General features: G+C 29.3%; 1 protein-coding gene across 3 annotated transcripts in view; it reads left to right on the forward strand.

Moving 5' to 3' along the window:
* Con (leucine rich repeat protein connectin) overlaps positions 1-16,398 on the forward strand; it is a 240,515-nt gene extending 224,117 nt beyond the window's left edge. For all 3 annotated transcript variants that reach the window (XM_072897622.1, XM_072897623.1, XM_072897624.1), the window contains one exon: positions 14,849-16,398. In XM_072897622.1, the coding sequence (XP_072753723.1) occupies positions 14,849-15,091 (243 nt within the window). In that variant the 3' untranslated portion in view covers positions 15,092-16,398. The remainder of the gene's footprint in view (positions 1-14,848) is intronic.
* The last annotated feature ends 8,646 nt before the right edge of the window (positions 16,399-25,044 follow it).

Here is a 25,044-nt window from a genome sequence, read left to right on the forward strand (position 1 = left end):
GATTGGTCGTCGCGCGGTCAATTACACGCCATAAGATAAATTTACAACTTCATTATAAATTTCAAAAACATCTATTCTATTTCGAAACACTCGCGACTCACGTTCACGTACTGCATTTATTTCCCGAACTTCAATCGCATGATCAATATCTTCCAAAATACATCCATGATTATGTACTTTCGTACTTTTGTATATATTTTTATATTTATTTTGTACTTTTGTATGTACTTTTCTAGTTTAGTACTATTGTATTAACTTTTCGCAATTTATATACTTCGCTTTACACACTGATGCACTGTTAAGATAAAGAAAATTTTTAAAATGCCCAAATATCATAATTATTGTTGTGTAAAATCTCTATTAATTGTAAGAAACTCGATGTATATCCATTTTATTAACAAAATCAATCATATAACGTTGATTTTATCAACGTTATATGATTTGTCAATCGTACCGTAACTGTTACGCACAGAGCGCTTTTATCTTGCTAAAATGTGCCTCCGACCACATTTAGCGGCGCATCTATCGATATGGCATAAATGTGCTATAAATGTGGTTCAGAATAGGATTTTCACCATAAAGTTGCGCTTTTAGGCTAAACATGGCGGTCCGCCTCTAAATGCGCTGTTAAATGTGCGCTTAGAATACCGCCACATTTAGCGCGTCATCTAAGGCACATTTAGCGATAAATGTGAGCTCAGAATACGGGCCATTGATTTCTTAGGTTTGTTCTTTTTAGCTGAATTAGTGCAATACTAGTTCAATATAGTGCTTGCACTGCACTGCAATAATTTTACGAGTGCAACGGTACAGAAAGAGATAAAAAGAACGCAATAGTGTAGTAATCAATATGGCGTTCTACAATGAAAATGATATGCTAGAAAATATACAAATAGTAGAGATAGTAAAATCTTCTGATGAAGAAGATATAATAATGATATCACCACCGGAACCAATATTAGATGAAAATGACGAAAGTAAATCATGATCACTTAAAATAAAACTTATAACTAATTATATAAAGATATTAAAAGATTATAACTTATTCTAATGTCATTGTAGATTTTAATGGATTGAAAATTTTTCGTATAATTTTTGAAGCAATTCAGAGAAAACAGCATATTAAAATAAATAATTATGTGGAAAATATTATACGGAATTATAATAATATTGATTTCATTATGCACTTCAGATTATCCAAAAAAAAGCATATAATCGATGAATTTAGTGTATCTGAAATATTTATTTCTCTGCAAGGTATATTTTGTATTATAAAAAAATAAATAAGTACGTATATACAGGGTGTCTCAGAATGACCGTATCACATTTTGAGTGCAGGTAGAGCGGGTTAAATGGAATAGAAAAGTCCTGTACCATTTTGCGATTTTCGGAATAATTATTAAAAAATTAATTTACGAAGATCGGCAAATCCGGCGCGAGTATCAGGCCGCTGCAAAAAAGATGGCGAGAAGGACGATTCTAAGGACGGTCGCTAAGCGCGCGCGGCGTAAATAGGCGCCATTGCCTCGCGGTTACCAGGAGTATAGACGAGAAGCGTTGATAAGAACTATAGATTAGCGATTATTATTTAGCGACCGACCTAGCGGTGAGCCGTCTTTCTCGCCATCTTTTTTGTGGTAGACCGTCCTTCTCGCCATCTTTCTCGCAACGGGCTGATACTCGCGCTAGATTTGCCGATCTTTGTAAATTAATTTCTCAATAATTATTCTGAAAATCGCAAAATGGTACAGGACTTTTCTATTCCATTTAACCCGCTCTACCCGCACCCGAGAGGTGATACGATCATTTTGAGACACCCTGTATATATCAAAATACCTAAGTACGCGATGACAGCAAAATCGGAGGTTTCACCTTTCCAGAACTACATTCAAAAAAGCGACTATTTCTCTTAAAATTCAACCATTTTGATTATGAGATCCGCGTTCTACTTCAAAACTTCCGTAAGCATTCTTCGACTTTGTTCTATTTGAGGGTCTTACTGGCTTCTTCCATTTCGGAATTCCTCGACCAAATCCTCTAGGCCTTTTAAGATCATCATACATCATATTATTAATCTTATCCTCACGATTTTGGTTGATAGAATATAGAATATAAAGGTGTAATAATAAGCTACTGGAATATTCTTTTTTTGTGATTCTTTTTACAATAAACAAGGAGAAGGGCTAAAAAAGGGGTATAAAAAAGCAAAATTAATAAAAAACATTTTTAATAATAAAATAAAATATCTTCGATTGATACAAATCATCATACTGCTTGCACAGTGTTTCCATGTTGCTATATAAATATAAATTGGCTAACTGTATATTTGACAATGCACATATATTCAAATATTGCATATGTATGTCATGTAATATGTCTCTAGATGCGTAACAATTTTATTCCGCTGTATTATTTTAGAGAACTATTGACATTTCAAATATTGAATTATGTACTTAATATTCACATTTTTCAAACACTCATATATTTTCACTCAAAGTTTAACTTTCTAGACAGCGCATTTGACATAATACGTTTGAGATTGCACTGCTATTTAGATTTTCGACACAATAATGTGTAAGTGTTCCGCTACACAATTATAAATAAAACTGTATTGCGTCAATATTACCTTATTTCGCGGTTGTGTAAGCGCATCTGTTTATTGATAGCATCGAATCATTGAATCTATTAACCAGTTCATTGGTAATGACTTATATATGAACATCATGAATAGCTGCCAATTTTCAACGGATTTGCATTAAACTTGATACACCGATGATTTATTTGGGTCGTTGAATCCGGAATTAAATTTCAGAAATTTATAACGGCGGATCCAATTTTACGCTCCACTGTTTTCCTAGTTTAAAAATTTTTTAAATATGTTTTTATTTTATTTTCTTTTGTTTTTTATACGTTTTTAATTTTTTTTGGATCTAGCCCACAGTTTTTCAACAGAAGTTTTATTATTATGTATCAAACAATATAAAAATATTCAAAACTGAGTTTAGAAAATTGATTTTAGATGCGTACATGATAAAAAACATTTTGTATTTTTGTTGAAATTTTCTTGTGTAGAAATTTTTGAGTTAAATTTTTAACATACTCTTATGTTAATATAACATACTGTTGTTATGTTATTTTAACTTTTCTGCATTAAGTTAATATTCACCGTTTCTAAGAGTTAAAACAACACAATTAACAAGTAAATCTTACACTAATTCACATTTTGTGTTAATTTTTTACATATTATTTTTGTGTTATTTGTTTACATATTTGCCTTCTGTTAAATTAACATTAAAATTAGAGTGGATAAATCGACACACGAGAAGTGTGTTAAAAACACAAAATGTTTTATCGTGTAATGAATGATTCAGAAGCTAATATAACGGTTTTGAGTGCATTCTTAAAATAAAATACGTCCTTGAACCAATTCATTATCTGCGACCAAAAAAAACATACCGAGTGTGATACATTTCCATAATGGAATAACAAAATCAGCCACTTGAAGCCGCCATGTTGGATCCAATATTTTTTATTTTAAAATTTCGATCCTAGATTCGTCATCCCCAAAAAAGACGTCCTTCAAAAAGTCCTTATAGATAAGCTTCCATGTAAAATGCAAAATTATTCGCTCTTATCAATTTTGGTAAACGACGAAACGTTAATTTAGGATCCATCAATATACTCGTTAATCTTGGCATCTCATCAAAGCTTCTTTGTTCGGCTAGATCTATTTTTAATGAATATAGACATTATTTTTCTCATATAAATAGATTATGCATTATTGCCACATAGGATGTAATAATATAATTGCTGTAATATATATAAATATATAATATATAATTCTCTATAATATATATGAAAATATATAAATTATTTATTGATTATTCATGGTTGTCTCTATGAGATTGTGAAGAAAAAACTATCGCCATAAATAGCAAACGAAATGAGATCGATACAAATAAAGCATGGGGCGCGCGCATAGCGATATAAGGGTATTTCTAATTTATTTTTTCTAATTTATTTTTGAAAAATGCATTTTCATAATACAACTTTATCATTTATGGTTGAATTTTGTAGTTAAATGCTATAAGTTTTACTATAAGACAAATTTTAAAATTTTCAAAAAATGAAGGGAGGACAAGATTTCGAAAAATATATTTTCGAAAAATCTGTTGCAATCTTTATAAAGTACATGAAAAATTATAAAACCATAAAACTGTTATTTGAAATTTTTTTTAAATCTTAAGAGATTTTATATATGCCCTCGTTGCTGTTAAAGAGGTGAAACATTCTTTTGAAAAAAATCGGTTTTTATATTTCTGAGCGAATACCGTTGAAATGGTAGGTCATTTAAATTTTTAGAATAGATTTAGATTTTTAGAAATAAATTTAGATTTTAGAAGCTAGAATTTTTTCAGGATGAGGATGTGTAAAAGAAAGGGCAGATTTTACGTATTCACTTAAATATGTAAACATGCACAGCTAATGTAGAATTTATTTATTTTTAGAAGCACCCCAGGTGATGTGGAGTGAACTTTGCTTTCCGCAAATGATGCTTCCCTTCTTATTTATATATTCATTTTTCAATTTTTGAATATTTTATAGAAAGATAGTGCATTGTTTGCTGTGTATGCGTGAAATACACATAAAAATATCTATATAAACTATATCAACAATATTATAAAATTATTATTATCAATTTACGTTCAAACCTTGATTTTTTCATAAATCTTTGTTAACATTTTTTTAACGTTAATAGCCAACGCGAGTTGCGATTAAAAATTTTTGGTTTTATGCAGCAAATCACGTATGTTGTTTAGCTACAAAAATCATGTGAAAGGGGTATTACTAAGGAGTAATGACTTTAATAGCATATATAAAAATAAACATCGGTAGAATTAACAATAAGTCTCCTTTCATGTATATTTAGTTGGTTTAACAACTTTATATGCAAAACAAGTCTTCTACATTAGATATGATAAATGTATATGATATTTCAAAAATTCTAATATGGGTTTATATGTATTTATCTCAACGTGTGTGCGTGCATGCAGGCGTACACGCACGTGTGTACGTATGTATATATATATATATACAAATATATATACAAATGGAATCGTATATGAAATTCACGTGAAACTGTATAATTATAAATCCCGTTTTGCGTCAAAATTGGGCGATAAATAGAGTCTAATCTTGTGTATGCAGTATAAATAATATAAACTAATATATAAACTTTGTTTAATATACATGTAATTTTTTGTTGTTTGAAGTTTTTTCTATATAAACTTTTAATTATTAATAATTTGTTGAAATATTAAGCGGCTAAAACTTTTTGAAAGTTACTCATTGTCAGATAAAGTTATTGGGAACGAGTACATCTGCATCTTTATAAAAAATTTATTTTGAGACGTTCTTTTTCTTTATAAAATTGAATCCAATTATCAAGGTGGCCCATTTTAAACGTATTGTTTAAAATGGACCACCCTGTATATATATATATTGTATAAATAAATTATTCATATTTTACAGACTTTTGTTGAATTATATCCGAATAATTTGATTTCACGTAAAACTAATTATTTTTAAAGATGAAAATCGAATAAAATGTTACGAATCTTGAGCTGCAAAATAACCTTATTGGTGCAAGCGACAAATTTTTCTATTGTTAAAATGAACATTGATTTAAGGCTTTCACTCCTCTCTCTCTCTCTCTTTCTCTCTCTCTCTCTCTCTCTTTATATATCTGGTTTTAAGGTGGATCAAATCTTTCGAGATATCAAATTTGTTACTTCCCATTAATCAAAAGACAATAGATATTTATAAGTTATATATATATAATATATATAATATAAATATATACATATAATATATATAATATATATATATATATTATATATAAATATATATATTTTCAATCGGAAGTAAAAAATAAATATTTTTCACGATCACTATTTTATTAAATAGCTATTAGATCGCTAATTGTTATTAAAATTATAACTTGCAAGCTTATTCTACAATATAGCTGTTTGAGACGTATTTTGAACCATTTCATAATTGTAATAAATAATTTGAAAAAGTTCCTAATTAACTTCGCAATACGTTTATATATATATATATATATATATATATATATATATATATATGTGTACATATATATTCAATATTATCTATGATTTTATATGAGTTATAAAATATGCGAAGTTTTCGCAAATTTAAAAAATAGATTTGCAGATTTAGATCAGATTTAGCCTTTTTCAGTTTGAGTTATAGAAATATCAATAAAACAATTTTTTTCTATTTGCATATTATATAAGAAATATATTATTATATAAAAGTAATGATTATTATATAAAATTTTTGACAAGAGCAATTAAAAACACTACGTTACTAACGTCTTGGAATTTGAGTTAACCGTGAGAAATGATCATTATCTCTGACTCAACATTCACATACATTCATCAACTTTAAATCTTTCTCATTTATAAACTATTGTTCAAACATTGTTTTGCTAGAAAAAAATTTATTTAAAAAAAACATCGTGTATTGGATAGACGCTTACTCTAGATGATAGAACGTATAGCTCGGTATATGATTATAAATCATGAATAAAAATTTAAGCGTAGTAATTGTAAGATAATTTTATATTTATCTATTGCCTATTAGGATAATTAATGATATATGTGTACATATGTGCATATATATTCTATAATATTACATATTATCTATGATTTTATATGAGTTATAAAACATGCGAAGTTTTCGTGAGGTTGAAAAATAGATTTGCAAAATTATACACATATGTATAAATTTTTTCAAATATAAATAATATAAAAAATATATAAAATAGAAAAATAAAAGTATAAAGAAAAAGTGCTTATATGAATTACTTTTTTATTTACAAAATTTAAAGTATAATTATTCAGCATAATAATCACCAGTTCGCAAATATATTTTTTATATTAGTATCTAAATTAAGAAGAAATAAAACTATCTGAAGAATATAAAAATTTTTGTTAACATTGTAAGGTTAGGATATTACGTAGGTTTTTGAAAACATCATAATAATACGAAACAGACCAAAATAAAAAGTCCTGTCTTTTTGAGTCTTATTTATTATGACGCAAATCGCATGTTCAGTTTGACTTGCTCTATCTGCCCTAGAAAGGTGAGGTGATAATTACCAAACACCCTGTATATATATATATATATATATATATATATATATATATATATATATATTAGGAAAAGTAAACTGAAGAATTGTCAGACGTCGCTCATTGTACTATTATCGAGCATAGATCGATATTCTTAACAGAAGTTAAAATTGCATTGAAGTCCTTCGTAAACAGGCGTATTACGAAATCTGTGAAAATAATAAAAGTAAGCATTCAATTAATTGTATAAGTTACTATAGTGAAAATATGAAATATTTTAAGTGAGATTATTCCACAAGATATCAAATTGCGCCTGTTATGTCGACATCTCTATTTAAGGATGTTTAGTACCTATTTTTAAAAATGTAGGAATTTAATAAAATTTGCACAGATTGTTCTGATACATGTTCAGAGACTTATAAAAAAACCCAGAGTTGATTCACTGATGCAATCAAAAGTTAATTTATAAGAATTTTAATTTGTAATGAATTTACCCGTCGATATTATTATAAATATAATTATTTTGTGGATCTAATTGTAAGTAAAAGTATTAATATAATTATAAATATAATTATTTATATAAATAAGTATAAATATAATTATTTCTGCCCTTTTTAGCCCTTAAATTGATACGATTACAGATTTTCTATCTTATAAAAAACCTGTGATCGTATTGATTTAAGAGCTAAAATAGATAGAAATAATAACAGGAATTTATTCAAAATTTGCAAAAGTATGGTTTAAATATAGGGGAAATATTTAATCACATAATTTTGGTCAAGTACTGACTAGTTCAAAAGATATTGAATATAATTTTCTCAATTTCGTCCTATTATCCGAGATGACATATTATTTATTGTGAAAACGTGGCAACATAGCATTCGGCTGAGCCTTCTTTTGACATTTTTAAATAACCTATCTTTTCATCTGAAAAAGCCTCTATATACAAACGTGTAAGCGAGAAGCGACTAGGCCTCATATATTAATTTGCAATTTGACCAACTTATGAAAAATTACCATGTTGCCACATTTCTTTTTTCTCGGAGAAATGACAAATTATGAAATTTATCAAAGAAATAGTTAAAAATCTTCTATATTTTGTCATTATTCACTGTTATAATTTTTATTCTGACATTTTAAATTACTCTGTACGAGTAAATTCTTTTATTTTTATAATTCAAATTTTATGCTGTGATGTTGAAATCAAGGTACCGTCAATGATAAAAGTTTCTCATTATAATTTAAGAAACACGAAAATTCTCCGAAAAAAAGCAACAGAAGTTGGAAAATAAATTTCTACACTCTAGCTATGAATAAATAATAAGATTTTATGCAATCTTTATAATAATCATACATTAAGATATATGAGAAAAGTATACATATATTCGTCAATTTTTACTACTTTTTGCTCCGATTGTAGGTGCTAAACATCCTTAAAGTAATGTTTCTAAAAAATTACTTTGCTTATCCATAGTAGTGTCCGGGAATTTTCTTATTACACAAAAGAAGACTTACAAAGGACTTACAAGAAACAACTGTGTGAAACAGATTTGATTCTCCTTGAAATATGTTGTTAAACATAAAAATCTAAGAGACATGTATTTTTTTAGTGCGCAATCTCATGTTTAAGTGGTAAAACACCCTTTAAGAAAAACGGTATTTTTCTTTGGAATTGAATATCGTCGAAACTATAACAGATAGAAAAAAAATTATTAAACAAAGTTATGAGAAAAAATATTTTAATTTTAATATTTTTTTAAAACCCACACCACCCAAAACTTTTTTCCAAAATTTTATAATGTTTTTACCAAATTAAAGTACTTTTCAAGCCGTTAAACTTTTATGTAACAATTTTTTTTCTATTTCTTATAGTTTTAACGATATTTGATCCCAAAGAAAATATCGTTTTTTCTCAAAAGGAGGTTTTACCGCTAAACATGAGATTGCGCACGTATAAATAAATAGTGTCTCTTAGATTTTTGTGTTCAACAACATATTTCAAGATTCAAATCGGTTCGGGACAGTTGTGACATGTCCCTTGTTAGTTTCAAACTAAATGGTAGAAAGAGAGATTTATTAGGAACGGAGGCAAGGAGATCGAGAACGGTATCGAAAAACCTGAAAGCTAATTTAAAGCAAATAAATATAGTAATAGGCAGATGAACATAGAGTGCGTATAGAATATAAGATTACATGGAATACAATATAAAGTGTAACGAGCATTCGCTATTCTGAATTACGCAGGCGGGACTATAGCTCATATATCGACATGCACGGCAGCGATCGAGTGTGTGAGCGAGAGGGATCGAATATCACATGAACGGCGTGTGCCGGCGTTCGAGCGGAGAAAAGAAAGAAATGACACCTTTGGCGTGATAAAACCGCCATGCTTTCTCAAGATCTTTGCCTCTTTTTGCTCGCTCTCGATGTGCACAGTTACGTGCGAAGGATCGCGATTCCGCGCGGCCGAATGCACCAGGATAATAATAGAAAATCGTAGATCAATATTTGCGGTAGAATAGCAATGTGCACGAAAGCGAAACGCGACGGCACTTCGATCATATAACGATTATCACGAAAAAAAATATGAATATTTTATGACACATCAATAATACGCGAAACAACGTATAACACAAATAGAGAGACGTGCATTTCAAAAACGTTGCAATATTGCAATGTTGCATCAACGTTGTGAAATGTAAATTCAATGTTGAGAATAAATAACAAAAGTGTCTAATGTCCGCTGAATTGCAATGTCTTGTAGATGTTACAACTCAATATTTAAAAAACATTGTTAAATATTGATTTATCGGTGACCGCGTTAGCAAAACATTATTTTTTTACAACTGTTAAAAAGTTTCTGTCTTGAGATTAGATTTTTCTAGATCTAAAAGAATAATTTAATCTTCGTTCAGGAAATTTTGCAACAATTGTAAAATAAACGTTCTGCTAAACAGCCACTGAATTCATCAAATATCAAATTTGTATAAAAAAATGATTTATTTACAATAAAATACAATATAGAACTTTCCAACAATAACTGTCATATATATTTTAATTAAACTTATATATATTAATAATAAACTTACATATATTAAAAATTTATATATATATATATATATATATATATATATATATATATATTAATAATAAGATACATATTGATAAGAAATTATTATTATGAGTTATGTGATGATGAGGTCGCTCTATCTATTACATTTTCTTCGACGTGCGGATATTTTCTAAAAGTACGTTACAGTAATGAATTTTATAACTACACATTATGTATATATTTTATTTATACGTATAAAAAATTATGAACATATACATACTTTCTCTCTCGACGACCTTTGGGTTGTATTAAGCCATTTTGCGATGATTCTGGCAATCTCCGACTCAGTTACATCTTTATAATGAACGGACAGTTTCTATTAGTAACTTAATAAAATTATTATCACTTTATGAGAGGCTGGCACATAATCAAAGAGAAGTTAAGTCTTAAAAATCTTCAATAGTACAGGTATAATATAATACTTACTAAGTATGATTTTATATAAAATCAAATCCTGAAAAGCTTTTTTCTTTTTCGCTCCAGCTAAACTGTATATTTCAGCAAAAGGATTAGTTATTAACTTTTTCAACATGTTAATGATGCAAGGATACATATCGACACCTTCCAAGCCTTTATAATAATTTGTTAAATGTTGCTTTAACATTGTAGCAACATAAAGATAAAGAATCAATATAGAAGAATCCACAGAGTTTAATATTGTGAAAATATTCAAACTTCAACATTCAACATTGCAACATTTCAGCAACGTTATTTCAACTTTTTGTGCTATATGGGGTGGCAGCGGTCTTCGGAAGAAGGTCGCGGTCCTGTAATAAAAGGGCGGATCACTCCTCGGCCGATATCCAAAAATACCAAGAAGATTTCGCGAAAAACAACGCGAAAGAACATTAAAGACACGCGAAAATCAAACGTTAATCTATAAAAGCATTTCTCACAATCCATTCGAACGATAACGAAATCGTTGCCTTACAAATAAAGTCATTCGTCTCATCGGTTCTCATCGGATATCCGGTTGTTTGACAATGTAGTTCCGGCGCAAAGTCCAAGACCGTTCCATGGTTACGATCAGGACGTTTACGGTGACACTCCAAAGTCTCCCACCTGTCCTTCTTGTATACATATAGTGGCTATCTTCTCATTGAACTGCTTGCGAACCGCTATTTTCTCCTTTTGGCACTGTCCCTTTGTAAATAAAACCAAATATAATCAATTTAACTGATAGATTTTCGCAATAGCAAAAATGGCGTTAATATCATTCCGTAAAAATTATTTTTTTTTTTTTAAGAAAAAGAAGTGTCTACGTAAAAAAACTATTATAAATATTTGCAAAAAAAGTGTTATTATCAGTAAAAATTTATCTCCAAAATAATATTATTTTAATCTACAAAATAGTTATTAATATCTACCAAACAGTTATTTTTATGTGCACAAAATAGTGTTATTTTTAACCAAAAGAACTGTTTTACAAATTATTTTAATTTTGTATAAAATATATCCTATAAAAATAATGATAGCAACATTTTTAAAAAATAAGAACTGGTTTATTTATACTTGTCACATTTTTGTCATATTTTGGTGTTCTTCAAAAACAGACAGCTTCAAGAATAATATTGTTTGCGCACAAAAACAATTCTTAACAAAGTCAATATTTAAGGATGCTTAGCACCTACAATCGGAGCAAAAAGTAGTCGAAATTGACGAATATATACTTTTCTTATATATCTTAATATATGATTATTATAAAGATTGCATAAAATCTTATTATTTATTCATAGCTAGAGTGTAGAAATTTATTTTCCAACTTCTGTTGCTTTTTTTCGGAGAATTTTCGTGTTTCTTAAATTATAATGAGAAACTTTTATCATTGACGGTACCTTGATTTCAACATCACAGCATAAAATTTGAATTATAAAAATAAAAGAATTTACTCGTACAGAGTAATTTAAAATGTCAGAATAAAAATTATAACAGTGAATAATGACAAAATATAGAAGATTTTTAACTATTTCTTTGATAAATTTCATAATTTGTCATTTCTCCGAGAAAAAAGAAATGTGGCAACATGGTAATTTTTCATAAGTTGGTCAAATTGCAAATTAATATATGAGGCCTAGTCGCTTCTCGCTTACACGTTTGTATATAGAGGCTTTTTCAGATGAAAAGATAGGTTATTTAAAATGTCAAAAGAAGGCTCAGCCGAATGCTATGTTGCCACGTTTTCACAATAAATAATATGTCATCTCGGATAATAGGACGAAATTGAGAAAATTATATTCAATATCTTTTGAACTAGTCAGTACTTGACCAAAATTATGTGATTAAATATTTCCCCTATATTTAAACCATACTTTTGCAAATTTTGAATAAATTCCTGTTATTATTTCTATCTATTTTAGCTCTTAAATCAATACGATCACAGGTTTTTTATAAGATAGAAAATCTGTAATCGTATCAATTTAAGGGCTAAAAAGGGCAGAAATAATTATATTTATACTTATTTATATAAATAATTATATTTATAATTATATTAATACTTTTACTTACAATTAGATCCACAAAATAATTATATTTATAATAATATCGACGGGTAAATTCATTACAAATTAAAATTCTTATAAATTAACTTTTGATTGCATCAGTGAATCAACTCTGGGTTTTTTTATAAGTCTCTGAACATGTATCAGAACAATCTGTGCAAATTTTATTAAATTCCTATATTTTTAAAAATAGGTACTAAACATCCTTAAACAAAAGTTATAAATTAAATGATGATATACATACGAACATGTGTGCAATCGTGGAACAGTGAGTTGTGTGTCTGCTTTCTGTGTCGAAGATCACGGGTTTAAATTCGATAAGAAGCATCAAATTTTCATTCTAGTCTATTCGATCGCTACCTCTCGGAAAGTAATGATAATAAACTACCGAGAATATCCGTCCACGAACCCTTCTAATTTATACTGTTATTCGGAACTAACGTTAAAACCGTAGGGCCCATATAGCTGCGAGAAAAAGACTCACACCGCAGATATATGTAGAAGGGTCGCCATAGTTAGCGTAGAGTTGACAACCTGCTTAACTAAAACTTATCACAAAAACATTACTACGGCCTCGCAACAGTTGAGAGGAATGTAGTGGTGTAGACCAAGGTTCGAAATGAGCTGTGGTGCTATTTTAATAATAATAATAATAATAATACATACAAACATATGAAAAAATTAACATTTATACACATTTTATGTGATACCTACAAACATGAATTATAATTATTCTATAGAATTATTCTAGAAAATGCATGAGCAAAGAAAAGGCAAAGCCTTTTTCTCTGCGTCTCTTTCGAAAGGAATAACCTAATTCAACTTGTTTCTGATTTTAAATTAAATTAAGAAAAAAGTTAGGTTATTCCTTTTGAGAAGAAGAGAGATGCAGAAGTAGAGGGCGGAGTTTCTTTATCGCTCACGCGTTATCTGCAGAATAATTATAAAATTAATGTTTATACATATAATAATATATAAACTTCAACATATGACCTTGGTTCATCCAGGTTAAACTAATATGCCTATCTTTTTCCTTTCGAGCCAAACAACTTTTAAACAACTGAAAAATTTTTTTCTAAAAATCACGAATTTTAAGACATTCTAATTCTAGTGGATTGATTAAAATAAGTGATTGATTCAAATCATTCTGCATATATTAATTTTTAAATATTAATAACTTATAAATAAAATATGTTTTTTAGTTATTTAATAATATGATCCAACTATTTTATTTAGAAATATTTGCTACATAATTACGTGTCGTTTCTTATAACCTAATAAAAAATTATACGTACAAGTACATCTACTAATATTATCATTTTAATTATATATTATCTACTTTCCTTGACAGATTGAACTCAAACTACAAGAAATTATTTTTTATTATTAACCTCTAATAAGTTAGACATTGACTAATCATTTATTATTATTTTAAAAAATGAATTCGGCATCGTACTCGTTTTATTAGCTTATTCCCTTTATCTTATATCAGTTTTTTAAAACGATGTAAACTTGGTTTTGATTTATCTTTTTTTAAAAAATAAATTAGATGCAATCAATTTAGTTATCAGTTAAGCTTATTAAATATTTGATCAGTTCAGCCGCGTTATTAAGGTCCGATAATCTAAGATGGCGCGAGATTTATTACATTACACATTACACTATTGTGTCTCTTGAATAATATTTATTTCGTATACCATTCTGTTTTATATTTGCCCCTTTCTTTATAAATATAAAAATTTGACTTATACAAGTTAATCATAAAAAATGTGACATTTAGTATAAGAAAAGAACTATGTTATTTGATGATTTATAAACCTAAATAATAAAGTGTCTTATAGGTTTGTAAAATATATTGTGTAAATATTGTATTTATTACTGATAAAATATTGCGAATTATATAATTAAAGTTTTGATAGCTGAATTGATAAAATGCCTACTTAAAAAGCACAAAAATTCCAAATTTGGTAGAATTTTTCACAATATTATTGTAGTATACATATAAAATTATTCTTCCAATAATCTCGCATCAAGTTAGTATTTGTTATCTCTCTACTAATGATTCTGATTTTGAGTTACAGATCAACGACAAGATGTGCTGTATAAAGCATTTATTCGAATTAAAACCGGAGGAGCTACCATGCCCGGAGCTTTCGCGGGAAGATTTAATGGCCTCTGAGCAGCCATCCAGCCGCCATGAAAACGCACGCGTCGGTTCTTCTGGCTCTAGCTGGTTTAGTTCCGGTTCGATTTCGGTTCAGGCCGGTCAGTCCGTCCTCACTACCTTCTCATTGTTATTGCTATCTATACTTTTCTTCACATAGAACCAACTGTATATGTATTCACGAAAGCAAGATAACCATTATTCGGCGTCCCGATATCTTCGAGTGAACAAAAAGAAAATCGCACATAAATAAAACTAAAATGTATGACAGAAGATCCCAGGTAGCACTGTCCGTTTTATAAACGTTTTCTAAACGTATCTAATACGAAAAGATGCGTTTAGAAAACGTTATAAAACGTTTATAAAACGAACATGTGCTATTTGGGATGTGTGCATGTGAAAACGTTTGTGTATGTGCATGTGCACTTACGCGTATGAAAATTAATACTAACTTGAGATGTACCTTCGAGATACCCTAAAGCGCTTGTAATTATCATTTAATGTATGAAGATTGTCTGAAAAAATTCCCGAGTTAAACAAATGTCGCACACAAACGTGATTGCATATCAATAAAATGTCACTAACAATAAGTCATGTCATTTGTTCAAATTAATATGCAGTTGTGTTTGTACATAATTTTTGAAGTTCAATGATTTTGAAGTTCAATATTTCATACATATATTTAACATATATATAACATACTCTCTGTGAAAGAGTTCACCATTATATGAAGTATTCTATCACGTAGAGTCTGTGTACGAGCCAACTAACAAAATACAAACTAATTTTAAATTATATAATATATAATTTATATATTTGCTGTGTTTTTAATATATGCTAGAATGGTCACATCAAAATAATAAGCTTCTATTTAATTTTATTTGACATACAACATTAGTTCAATGTGACCTCTGGAATGCGCTTTTGGGCCTTATATTACTGTACGTCGTTATCGTATTCGTACAGTATACATATATTCTTATGCACGTTACTGTATAGGAATATTAAATATAGTATGACCTCGTTAATTTTGGCCCTCTGAGGAATAGGAGTGGAATATTCTTGGAAATAAAAAATTCATTGGTACTCTCTCTACCGTATGAACTACTCAATCACCATAAACTGAGCATGTTGTCATGTGATTTGTTCATTATGACATTAAGGAGACGCGACATTAGTGTTTATAGTATAGAAGACTATCAAAATTAAAGGGGTAAAATTTAAGAAGACTACTGTAACGTGCAACACTGCCATTTCTCGTTAATATACTACGCTTGCGTAATACACTGCCATTTAGATCATAATCATTATATTCTGACTGATCTCAATTGATGATGTGTCTATTCAACAATTGTGTCCACAACAGCTCCAAATACCGAATGTAAAAATAACATAAACGTAAAGTGACATTAAGAATTGGTATAATTTACAGTAAATATTTAAAAACTTAGATATAGAGAAGTTGATAACAAGTAAAACATTTTCTAATTATTCACTTACAATTAGAATAATATTAATTCTCTCTTTTGCCATTAGTTTTATTTATCTTAATTTTAAGACAATATTTCAAACTTATACTTTTATTATTAGTTTCTTTTTTTAATCTTTTATAACTTTTTCTAAAATGCTGTAAAATATAAGCATTGCAAATATAAATGTATGGATTTTTAATAAAATGGATGGTTTAAAATTTTTATATAAATTTACACAATGTACTTTTTTTCTATTTTGTTTTTTTTATAACTTTCAATATGATATTATAAATTATCAATTATATGTATTCTGTCGTCATTAAGTATTTTCTAATTAATACCATTTAAACTTTTCATTATAGAAGCGTTCGAGAATAAGCTATTTAGCGTTATCCATAGAGATATAAAAATAGAGTGCGCGAATCCTATGGTGTAGTGCAGCCACTAAGTGGATGCGAAAGAGAAATAGACAGAGAACACTGCATATAGACCTCTTGTATCCTTATTTAATCGCGCGAGAAGTTTGCGTTTGCACGTGATTAAACAAGGACACAAAAGGGCCATATGCAGCGTTCTCTGTCTATTCCTATATTACATTTTCGGCTCTCTCGCGCACTTTATTATTAGGGTGCCATTACATAAAGTGCGGAAACGTGGAAGACAAAATTACTAAATTTCCGCGATCCGTTCCGTTCATTTTGATTGTCTCATATTACATGGAGTACAATTTACATGGAAAAGCGAAATAAGGAATTATAAAATAAAAAATAAACATACTAATACAAATTATAATAAATTAAGTCAACACAATTTTAATAAAAGAATATAAATGTCTAGTTATCACCATATTGTTCCGCTTTTCCGCGCAAATTGCACTCCATCTAATATAAGGAAAAATTAATTTGCGGAACAAACGCATCAAATGTTCTGTTCAGTATATAGAAAATACAAAAATTTTTTTGCAAAAAAAAAAAAAAAAAAGCTTATGTTTTTTGACTAACAAATACTCAAATACTTATTGAAGCGTTCATTATAACCTCGTTTTTATTTTCTGTACACTTCTATATAACACATACCCAAATTCCGTTTTTCCGCTCAAATTGGATCCGCTCAAATAGGAAGAAACGATGGAAACACGGTTCGAGTTATTATTCTTTTCCGCGCGTTTCTGTGTTTTCGGGTTTCCTTCCTCCTTTCGCTTCATGTAATGGCACCCTTATATCTCTAGGGCGCTATCGGCTTCAAGGACTAGATAGTAGTGCTACCAAACGCAATGATGATATCATTAATGGTGGTGTGCTACATCATAACTTAACGCTATTTTTTCCGAGGTAATGTGTCGCGTTTGCAAGCTTTGTGAACGCTGTTAGCGTAGCATTAACGTGATTAACATCTTTCTGACAACTATTTTTTTCGATTTTTTTGTATCACCGACAATAAAATTAATTATTATTAATATTAATTATTGTTATTATTAAATAGTTTCATAATAGAGGCAAATCGAAGACTCTCTGGTAATGTTATTAGCACTACAAAACCGAGAGCTGACAGATGCGTCATCAAGTGATAATGAAGTGGTAATGAAGAGTTTTCAATATTGGAAAACATGTTAAATAAAAAAAGAAAAGTCTATAGAATATTCAATTTTGTGGAAATATACTAACACCACACTAACACTGTTTATGGAGCTTGCATTCAGGATTGATTCTATGAAACAAAGATAACGTTTGCGTCTATAGCGCTAATAAGCGTGTCTCCGAACGCATCCTATATATATTTATAATAATTGATCGATGATTATTAACATAAGTAGCTGTGGCCATACCCGCATGATTGTAGAATATGGCAATCTCTACATCAAGAATTGATATAAAAATATAAAATTTCTAAAAAAGTTGAGAAGAATACAATACGATCACACATGCAGATTTAATACTTATAATTTTTAATACTTATCAACAAAAATTTTAAAAACAAAACATTTCAATTAATTGTTACGAGAATGCGTATGAGCTAGGTATCTTTTTAAAATATTTTTTTTTAAAACCGGAAAAATATTACTTTTTTATGCTTACGATCGCACACATCACTAAAAAAAAATTTATTATAAATTATTATTTTAAATTGTAATATGTACTATTTGATGTGTATATATATATATATATATATATATATATATATATATATATATTATATACATATTATATATATACATATATATAAAAGTATGAATAAATAATTATTAATTACCAAAAGTTTATGTAAGACTGTTAAATTTCTTTTAACTTTAATGGGTCATGGTTAAATATGTTCAATAGTCATGTTTTTTTGATACTAACTGTTTATGAAAGAAGTCAATAACAAATCTATTGAGTATTAAGTGTTTTTAATTATTAACATTTCATCATTTTACAAAGTAATAATTACGAGATATTATTTTTGCAATACTTATGACTTTTCAACAATCAAATCTGTATTTATATAATAATCTGTTTTTTCAAAATGCATTTTTTTGCGTTTCTCGTATAAAAACTTAAAATAATAAATAAATTTATATTTTTATTTAAAAAAAAACAAAGCTAATAAATTTTAGAAAGCACAACTCTCTTTCTGAGCAAATAGATGTATTGTAATTCTCAATAATCAATTAAAAAGAAGTACATGATATTGATAACATGGAACATAGTTTACCCTACGGAACAATGATAAAGAGAAGAATAATTTATAATGTTGAGGTGTTATTCGTCATAGTATATGAATTGTCATGATATCGTGATAATATTTGTATAGTATATGAAACATCGAATCGTAAAGCGGTGTCACAGGAGATGCAAGTATGTAAATCAAACAATGTCAATAATCACTATAGATGATGATCTTGATAACATATACCAAAATTATTGAAATCTAGAGATGGTGCGTTAAGCTAAATAATTATCAGAAATTACCAGACATTACTTTAAAGTATAACTTATTCTAATCTGATTATACCGTGATTATTGTAAGTTAAAACACTATTTTGCAAATAAAATTTTAATTTACCAAATATACTAACATATAATTTTGATTTAATAGTATTTTCTTTTTAAGAAATCATATACATATACTAATAAATAGTAAATACAATTACGATCAAACCTTTTATATATGTACACAATTACATATACAATTTATCCATATTAAAATATTTAGTAAATATTTCAAGTATCGAAATCATTCTCAATGACTTTGATATCATTATTAATACATTAATAATTTTAAGTGATTTTCATACAAGTTTCTTTTTCTTTTCTTTTTTGAGAATGATTATTGTCAAAGTCCTTGCTACTTGTGTGATGCTATAGTACGACACGATACCTGTTGTCGATTAAGAAAACGAATATATTTAATAAATTAATAATTTAAAGCAGAGCGAAGCATTAGTTGCAGTTGTCAGCCAATTTTCATAGTTGATATTTATTGCTCCCTCGCTTCTATTCGCGTCTTAGCAACATGCTACTGAATGCGTGTAATTAAAGTGTAAGATAATCTGTCTTATGAGCATTCATGCTAACAGCGATAGGATTTTATTATCATTCGTGCGAAAGAGAGAAAGAAAAAAAAGAAAAAGAAACAAAGAGAGACGAAAGGAGAGAGTAATATAGACAGAGAGAAAAGGACGGAACGAAAAAAGAAAGAGAGGTAGAAAGAGAATTTAGTTTTAATTATTATATTAACAAAATAAAAATTATTTTAAATAAAGAAAAAAATTAAGCAACATTTAAGAGAGAGAGAGAGAGAGAGAGAGAGAGAGAGAGAGAGAGAATGATACGGGAATTTTTAAAATCATTTCACACTTTAGTTACGTGCTTCAGACGACTATAATAGATGCTATAATAGACTATAATAGACGATAATATGCAAACAGCAAAGGAGAAACTACGAAAATTGATCTGAGAGTTGCAACTAATTATCCAAAATTATAAACTGTTCCAGGATATCATTTGTGTATGTCATGTTAGGTTCAGTCATAAAATATAAAATAAAACCATAAGTAAGCAACAAATTTGGAGCCAAAGTTTACTAAAATAAGATTATTATTAATCGATTTCCTTCATTACCCCTTCTGTTAAAATACATTAATTCCAGGAAATATTTAACCAATTTCATTAGGAGATTATATGAATTACATAACTCTGCAGATGTAATTTTATTAAAAATAAACAAATGATGTGAATAAGATTTATTGAAAAGAATTTACAAGAAGATTCTGAGAACACACATGACAGCGGCAACCATATAAATACCAAAGATAAAGAAAAATTTGGTGTTAGATCTTAGAAACTTCTCTCTTACGCAATTTACAGTTTACTTGATCGCACTAAGTAAAAGAAATAAATAATTGTTAAAGTTGACATAAAAACAAACAAGTACGCTATCAATTATGAGTCGCTATAAGTCAAAATAAAACGAAATCTTACAATTTTTCATATAGAGTTCTCTTCTTTTCTCTTGCTTTCTCTCTCTCTCTCTCTCTCTCTCTCTCTCTCTTCCTCTCTTATTAATTTTTTAATATATTTATTGATTGAGTAAAAAATTGATCAAAAAGTAATTAATTAATCGATTGCAATTTTAATTAGATAATAATAAGATTAATTTTTTTTTATAACCTATAACTCATATAAGTCTCTTTCTGTATTTTTGTCTATCAACTTTTATATAACTATTATTGCACACTGCTGCATCAAACGCACTTATATTCGAATCAATTTATCAATATACTTGCATTTTCTATTCAATGTACATGTGTTTTGATACATATATTTGCATGCGTTCCATAATTTTAAAGAAATTCCTTGAGAAAATATTAAGATTTTCACACACTATATACATATATATATATATATATATATATATATATATATATGTACAATTAATTTATATATAATTTATGGAATTTATATATAATAATAAGCTTTATAAAAATAAACATAACTATTATAAGTTAAGTTTATACGAATTAAATACTCGTATAATAATATGCTGTATTGTGATCTTGTCCGTTGAATTAGCTATATATTTGTAAAATAAAGTTCTCTTTCAATGCTACTTTCTCACTATTCATATTTATTATATGATCACATTAGAATTTTAAAACGAATAAAAACGCGCAATATTTTCATTTTACTCATGTATTATTAAAAAAAAAAGTGGAAATTGAAGGAAAACTTTATAATAAGAATAATGATTTTGGTGACTTCAATACAGATAGTTGACTATACTTCTTCTATCTATGGATTTATCGTCAAACTGTAATATGTATTATATGTTCTTTTACAAAATTTAATAATAATTGCAAAAATAAATTGTCGAAAAACAGAAAAATTATGCGTCCATTCTTTTTGGTGAATAATTTATTTTTGTCCAGTCTGTCGATTCTAGATTCCTCTTAAACAATATCAGTAAAAATTATAATTATAATTACAAAATTACAATGTCACAGAAAACTTACAGTGAAGCTCAAAAGTTTTAATATATTTTTTAATATTTTTTTAATATATTTCTTTTGACAAATTATTTTTTGTAAATTACTTTAGTAATAACAATACTATATATATTAAAGTTTATAATATAAACTGTCTCTTTGCACACATAATAACACATGTTTATAACCATTATATTTTGATGAATATTAACTGAATATTTTTTTTTACATAAATAAAGTTTGCTTTATTACGGCTCATAAGTTTCATAATAATATTTAACCATTAGATAGCAATTTTTTTGTAAACAAAAAACTACAAAAAAAAATTATACTATGTTAGTGGAACATGTTAGTTGTATATCCTTTAGTCCTCGATAACACAGCTTTACATTTTTTGAGCATAGATTCCATAAGTTTTATTATACACTTTCGGAGTAGTTTCGTTTACTCATTTTACAAAACATAAAAAATTACATATGTAGATTTTCTTGATTAGAGAAATTCTCTGTCTTCTTCAATAAATGTTGAATTGAATTCAAGTCAGTACTTTGATTAATTCAAAATATTGATTTTCCTCTTTACAAAATATTCTTTAAGCTTAGAACGATATTTTGGATCGTTATTCGGCTGGACTATTTAATTTTGTTTAATTTTGGCATATTTTTTTGACATAAAATACAAAATTTTAAGATTTTATGATAACTTGATAAATAAATCGATTTATTATATCTTTTACGTGAAACTAGTGCTCTTAAATGTAAACATGTGCCCCATATTTTATAATAGATACTTTATATCGTAGATTATTTTTTTCATTTTGAGGAGACTAAATTACTTGCTATTTTCTGATGGTGTGCAATATGTCTCTCCCAAAATCTGTAAAACATGGCCAGGAATATGTCATGACTAAATATGTTTATTTGTCATTCCTTATTCCATGTGGAAGATACTATAAATTGAGTTATTTATCAGAATATATTAAAAAAAAACAAATATTATATAAATTTTATTGTTCCCCTCAAGGTTAAATTGTATTGAATATTACAAAAACTTTTTCAACCAAACAAAGATCAAACAAACAAAACTTACATCCAATTAGTTATTAACTAATTCTTATCTAACTTACTTACTATTTTACTTATCTTACTTACTAACTTATAACTAGCTTCTCTACCTTCTATCACCTTTTTTTCATGAGCCGAAAGAAAGAAATGCATTTACGGCCCAGGAGTAGTGTGGCACTCGCCGCCCCGGGCAGAAAAGTGCCCCAACCGAAATACCGACTAAAACCTCCGCTCCTGTATTAATTTGATCTTCTTCTAGAGGGGCCCCTTCACCCACTAAGACATCTCGACCCCCATCCACCAACACCTCCAGAGTTGGTGAGGGGACTGAGATCAACAACTTTGAGGGACTCAGGAGCTCAAAAGACTCCCTGATTTCTTTCCTAAACAGCTCGAACTGCCGCCTAATTGTGGTCTCGATCTGGTTTTCCAGGTAGTCCCCGAGCGTCCCCGACAGCTCACCCGTTATGGAAGCGACCGCGACGCAGTCGCAGCTCCTGAGTTTCCAGACCAGAGAAACCGTCCTCCGTAGAGATAGCTTTCTCTCTCTCTCTCTCTCTCTCTCTCTCTCTCTCTCTCTCTCTCTCTCTCTCTCTCTCTCTCTCTCTCTCTCTCTCTCTCTCTCTCTCTCTCTCTCTCTCTCTCTCTCTCTCTCTCTCTCTCTCTCTCTCTCTCTCTCTCTCTCTCTCTCTCTCTCTCTCTCCCTCCCTCTCCCTCCCTCTCCCCTCCCATTCCTTCACCCTTTCAATCTCCTCCTCACTCTCCCCTTCTTCCCCCACCCTTTCTCTTTTTTTATCTCACCCCCATTTTTCTCCCCATCCGCCCTTTCCCCTCTTACCCATTTCAGTTTCCTCAGTCATTCCTTCCTCTTCTCATCTTTACTTAATACTTTCGTCATCATCTTCTGCCAGCTCCTCTCCTCCCCCCACTCTAAATATTCCTCCCAGGCATGCTACTATGACTCCCTTCTATTTCTACACACTCTACACAACCTATCGCCATCCGTTTTCCAGTACCAATTATCCTTCAACCCATTTCCCAACCTATACATCGCTAACCTCTGTCACCTATTCTCCCCTCACCCTTTTTTTATATATTCTGATATTCCATCCCCTTTCATCCATACATATCATTTATTATATCTCGATTCCTTCATCCTCTCCCATCTTTCTGTTCTCTGTATCTTCTTATTCTTTTTTACTGTTTTCTCAAAATCTACTGCTCTCTCCTCCACTTCCCTCAAATCCACTCTCCTTTTTTCAAAATAGCTTCTCCTTTCCATTTCCCATTTCGACAAACCCACCTCTTTTCTCCCCTCATCTCCTCTCAAAATTTCCTTGGTATTTCACTTCCTTTACTTTACTCTCCTTCAATCTCCTTTCAAACCTCAAAGCTCTTCTTGCCGCTCTCTCTCTTAGTTTCCCTATCTGTTATTCCTTTCTCACAATATACCTCGGGGTATCCCACTCCACTCCCATCACCCATCTCAAATACCTATCCTGCAGCCCCTCTACCTCCTTCCTTTCCCACCACCTCCAAATTTTCATCCCATATCCCACCATCGACCAGACTAACGCATCAAACCTAACAACAACCGTCTCTTCCAATCTTTTTCAAATCTTCTCTTTCCTATTCTCCACACTGTCCCCATCACCGCTGCCCCTCTCTTAATCCTATCTTTTATGTGTGTTTTTTGTTTCCCCATTCTTCTGTATCGGTTACCATAAATATGAAAAACTTACATCTTACTAGCTGCATATTAAAAATCATACTAAAACTTTCATCTTATTGCCCCCCTCTAAGATGACCTTCACCCGCTCCCTTATTTCCCCCTAAGCTTCTTTAACCTTCTTCCCACTCATCTTCACCTCCCTAGCGTCTTCCTAAATTTCTCTCTTCCCTCTTTGGACCACACTCATTTCCCTCCTTTCTTCTCTGGCCCTTCCGCTGCCGCCACCCTTTTTCCTAATCCACATTACCAATAGATAGTGGTCCAAGTCTATCTCGCCCCCTACTTCCAATCTTTCTATTCTTTCCTTCTCTTCCCAACTTCCTATCACATAGTCTATCACCGACTCCCTCCTTGCTCTCGTATATATCCACTCTCCTTTCT

Source organism: Anoplolepis gracilipes, chromosome 8 (assembly GCF_047496725.1).
Source record: "Anoplolepis gracilipes chromosome 8, ASM4749672v1, whole genome shotgun sequence".
Taxonomy (NCBI): Eukaryota; Metazoa; Arthropoda; class Insecta; order Hymenoptera; family Formicidae; genus Anoplolepis; species Anoplolepis gracilipes.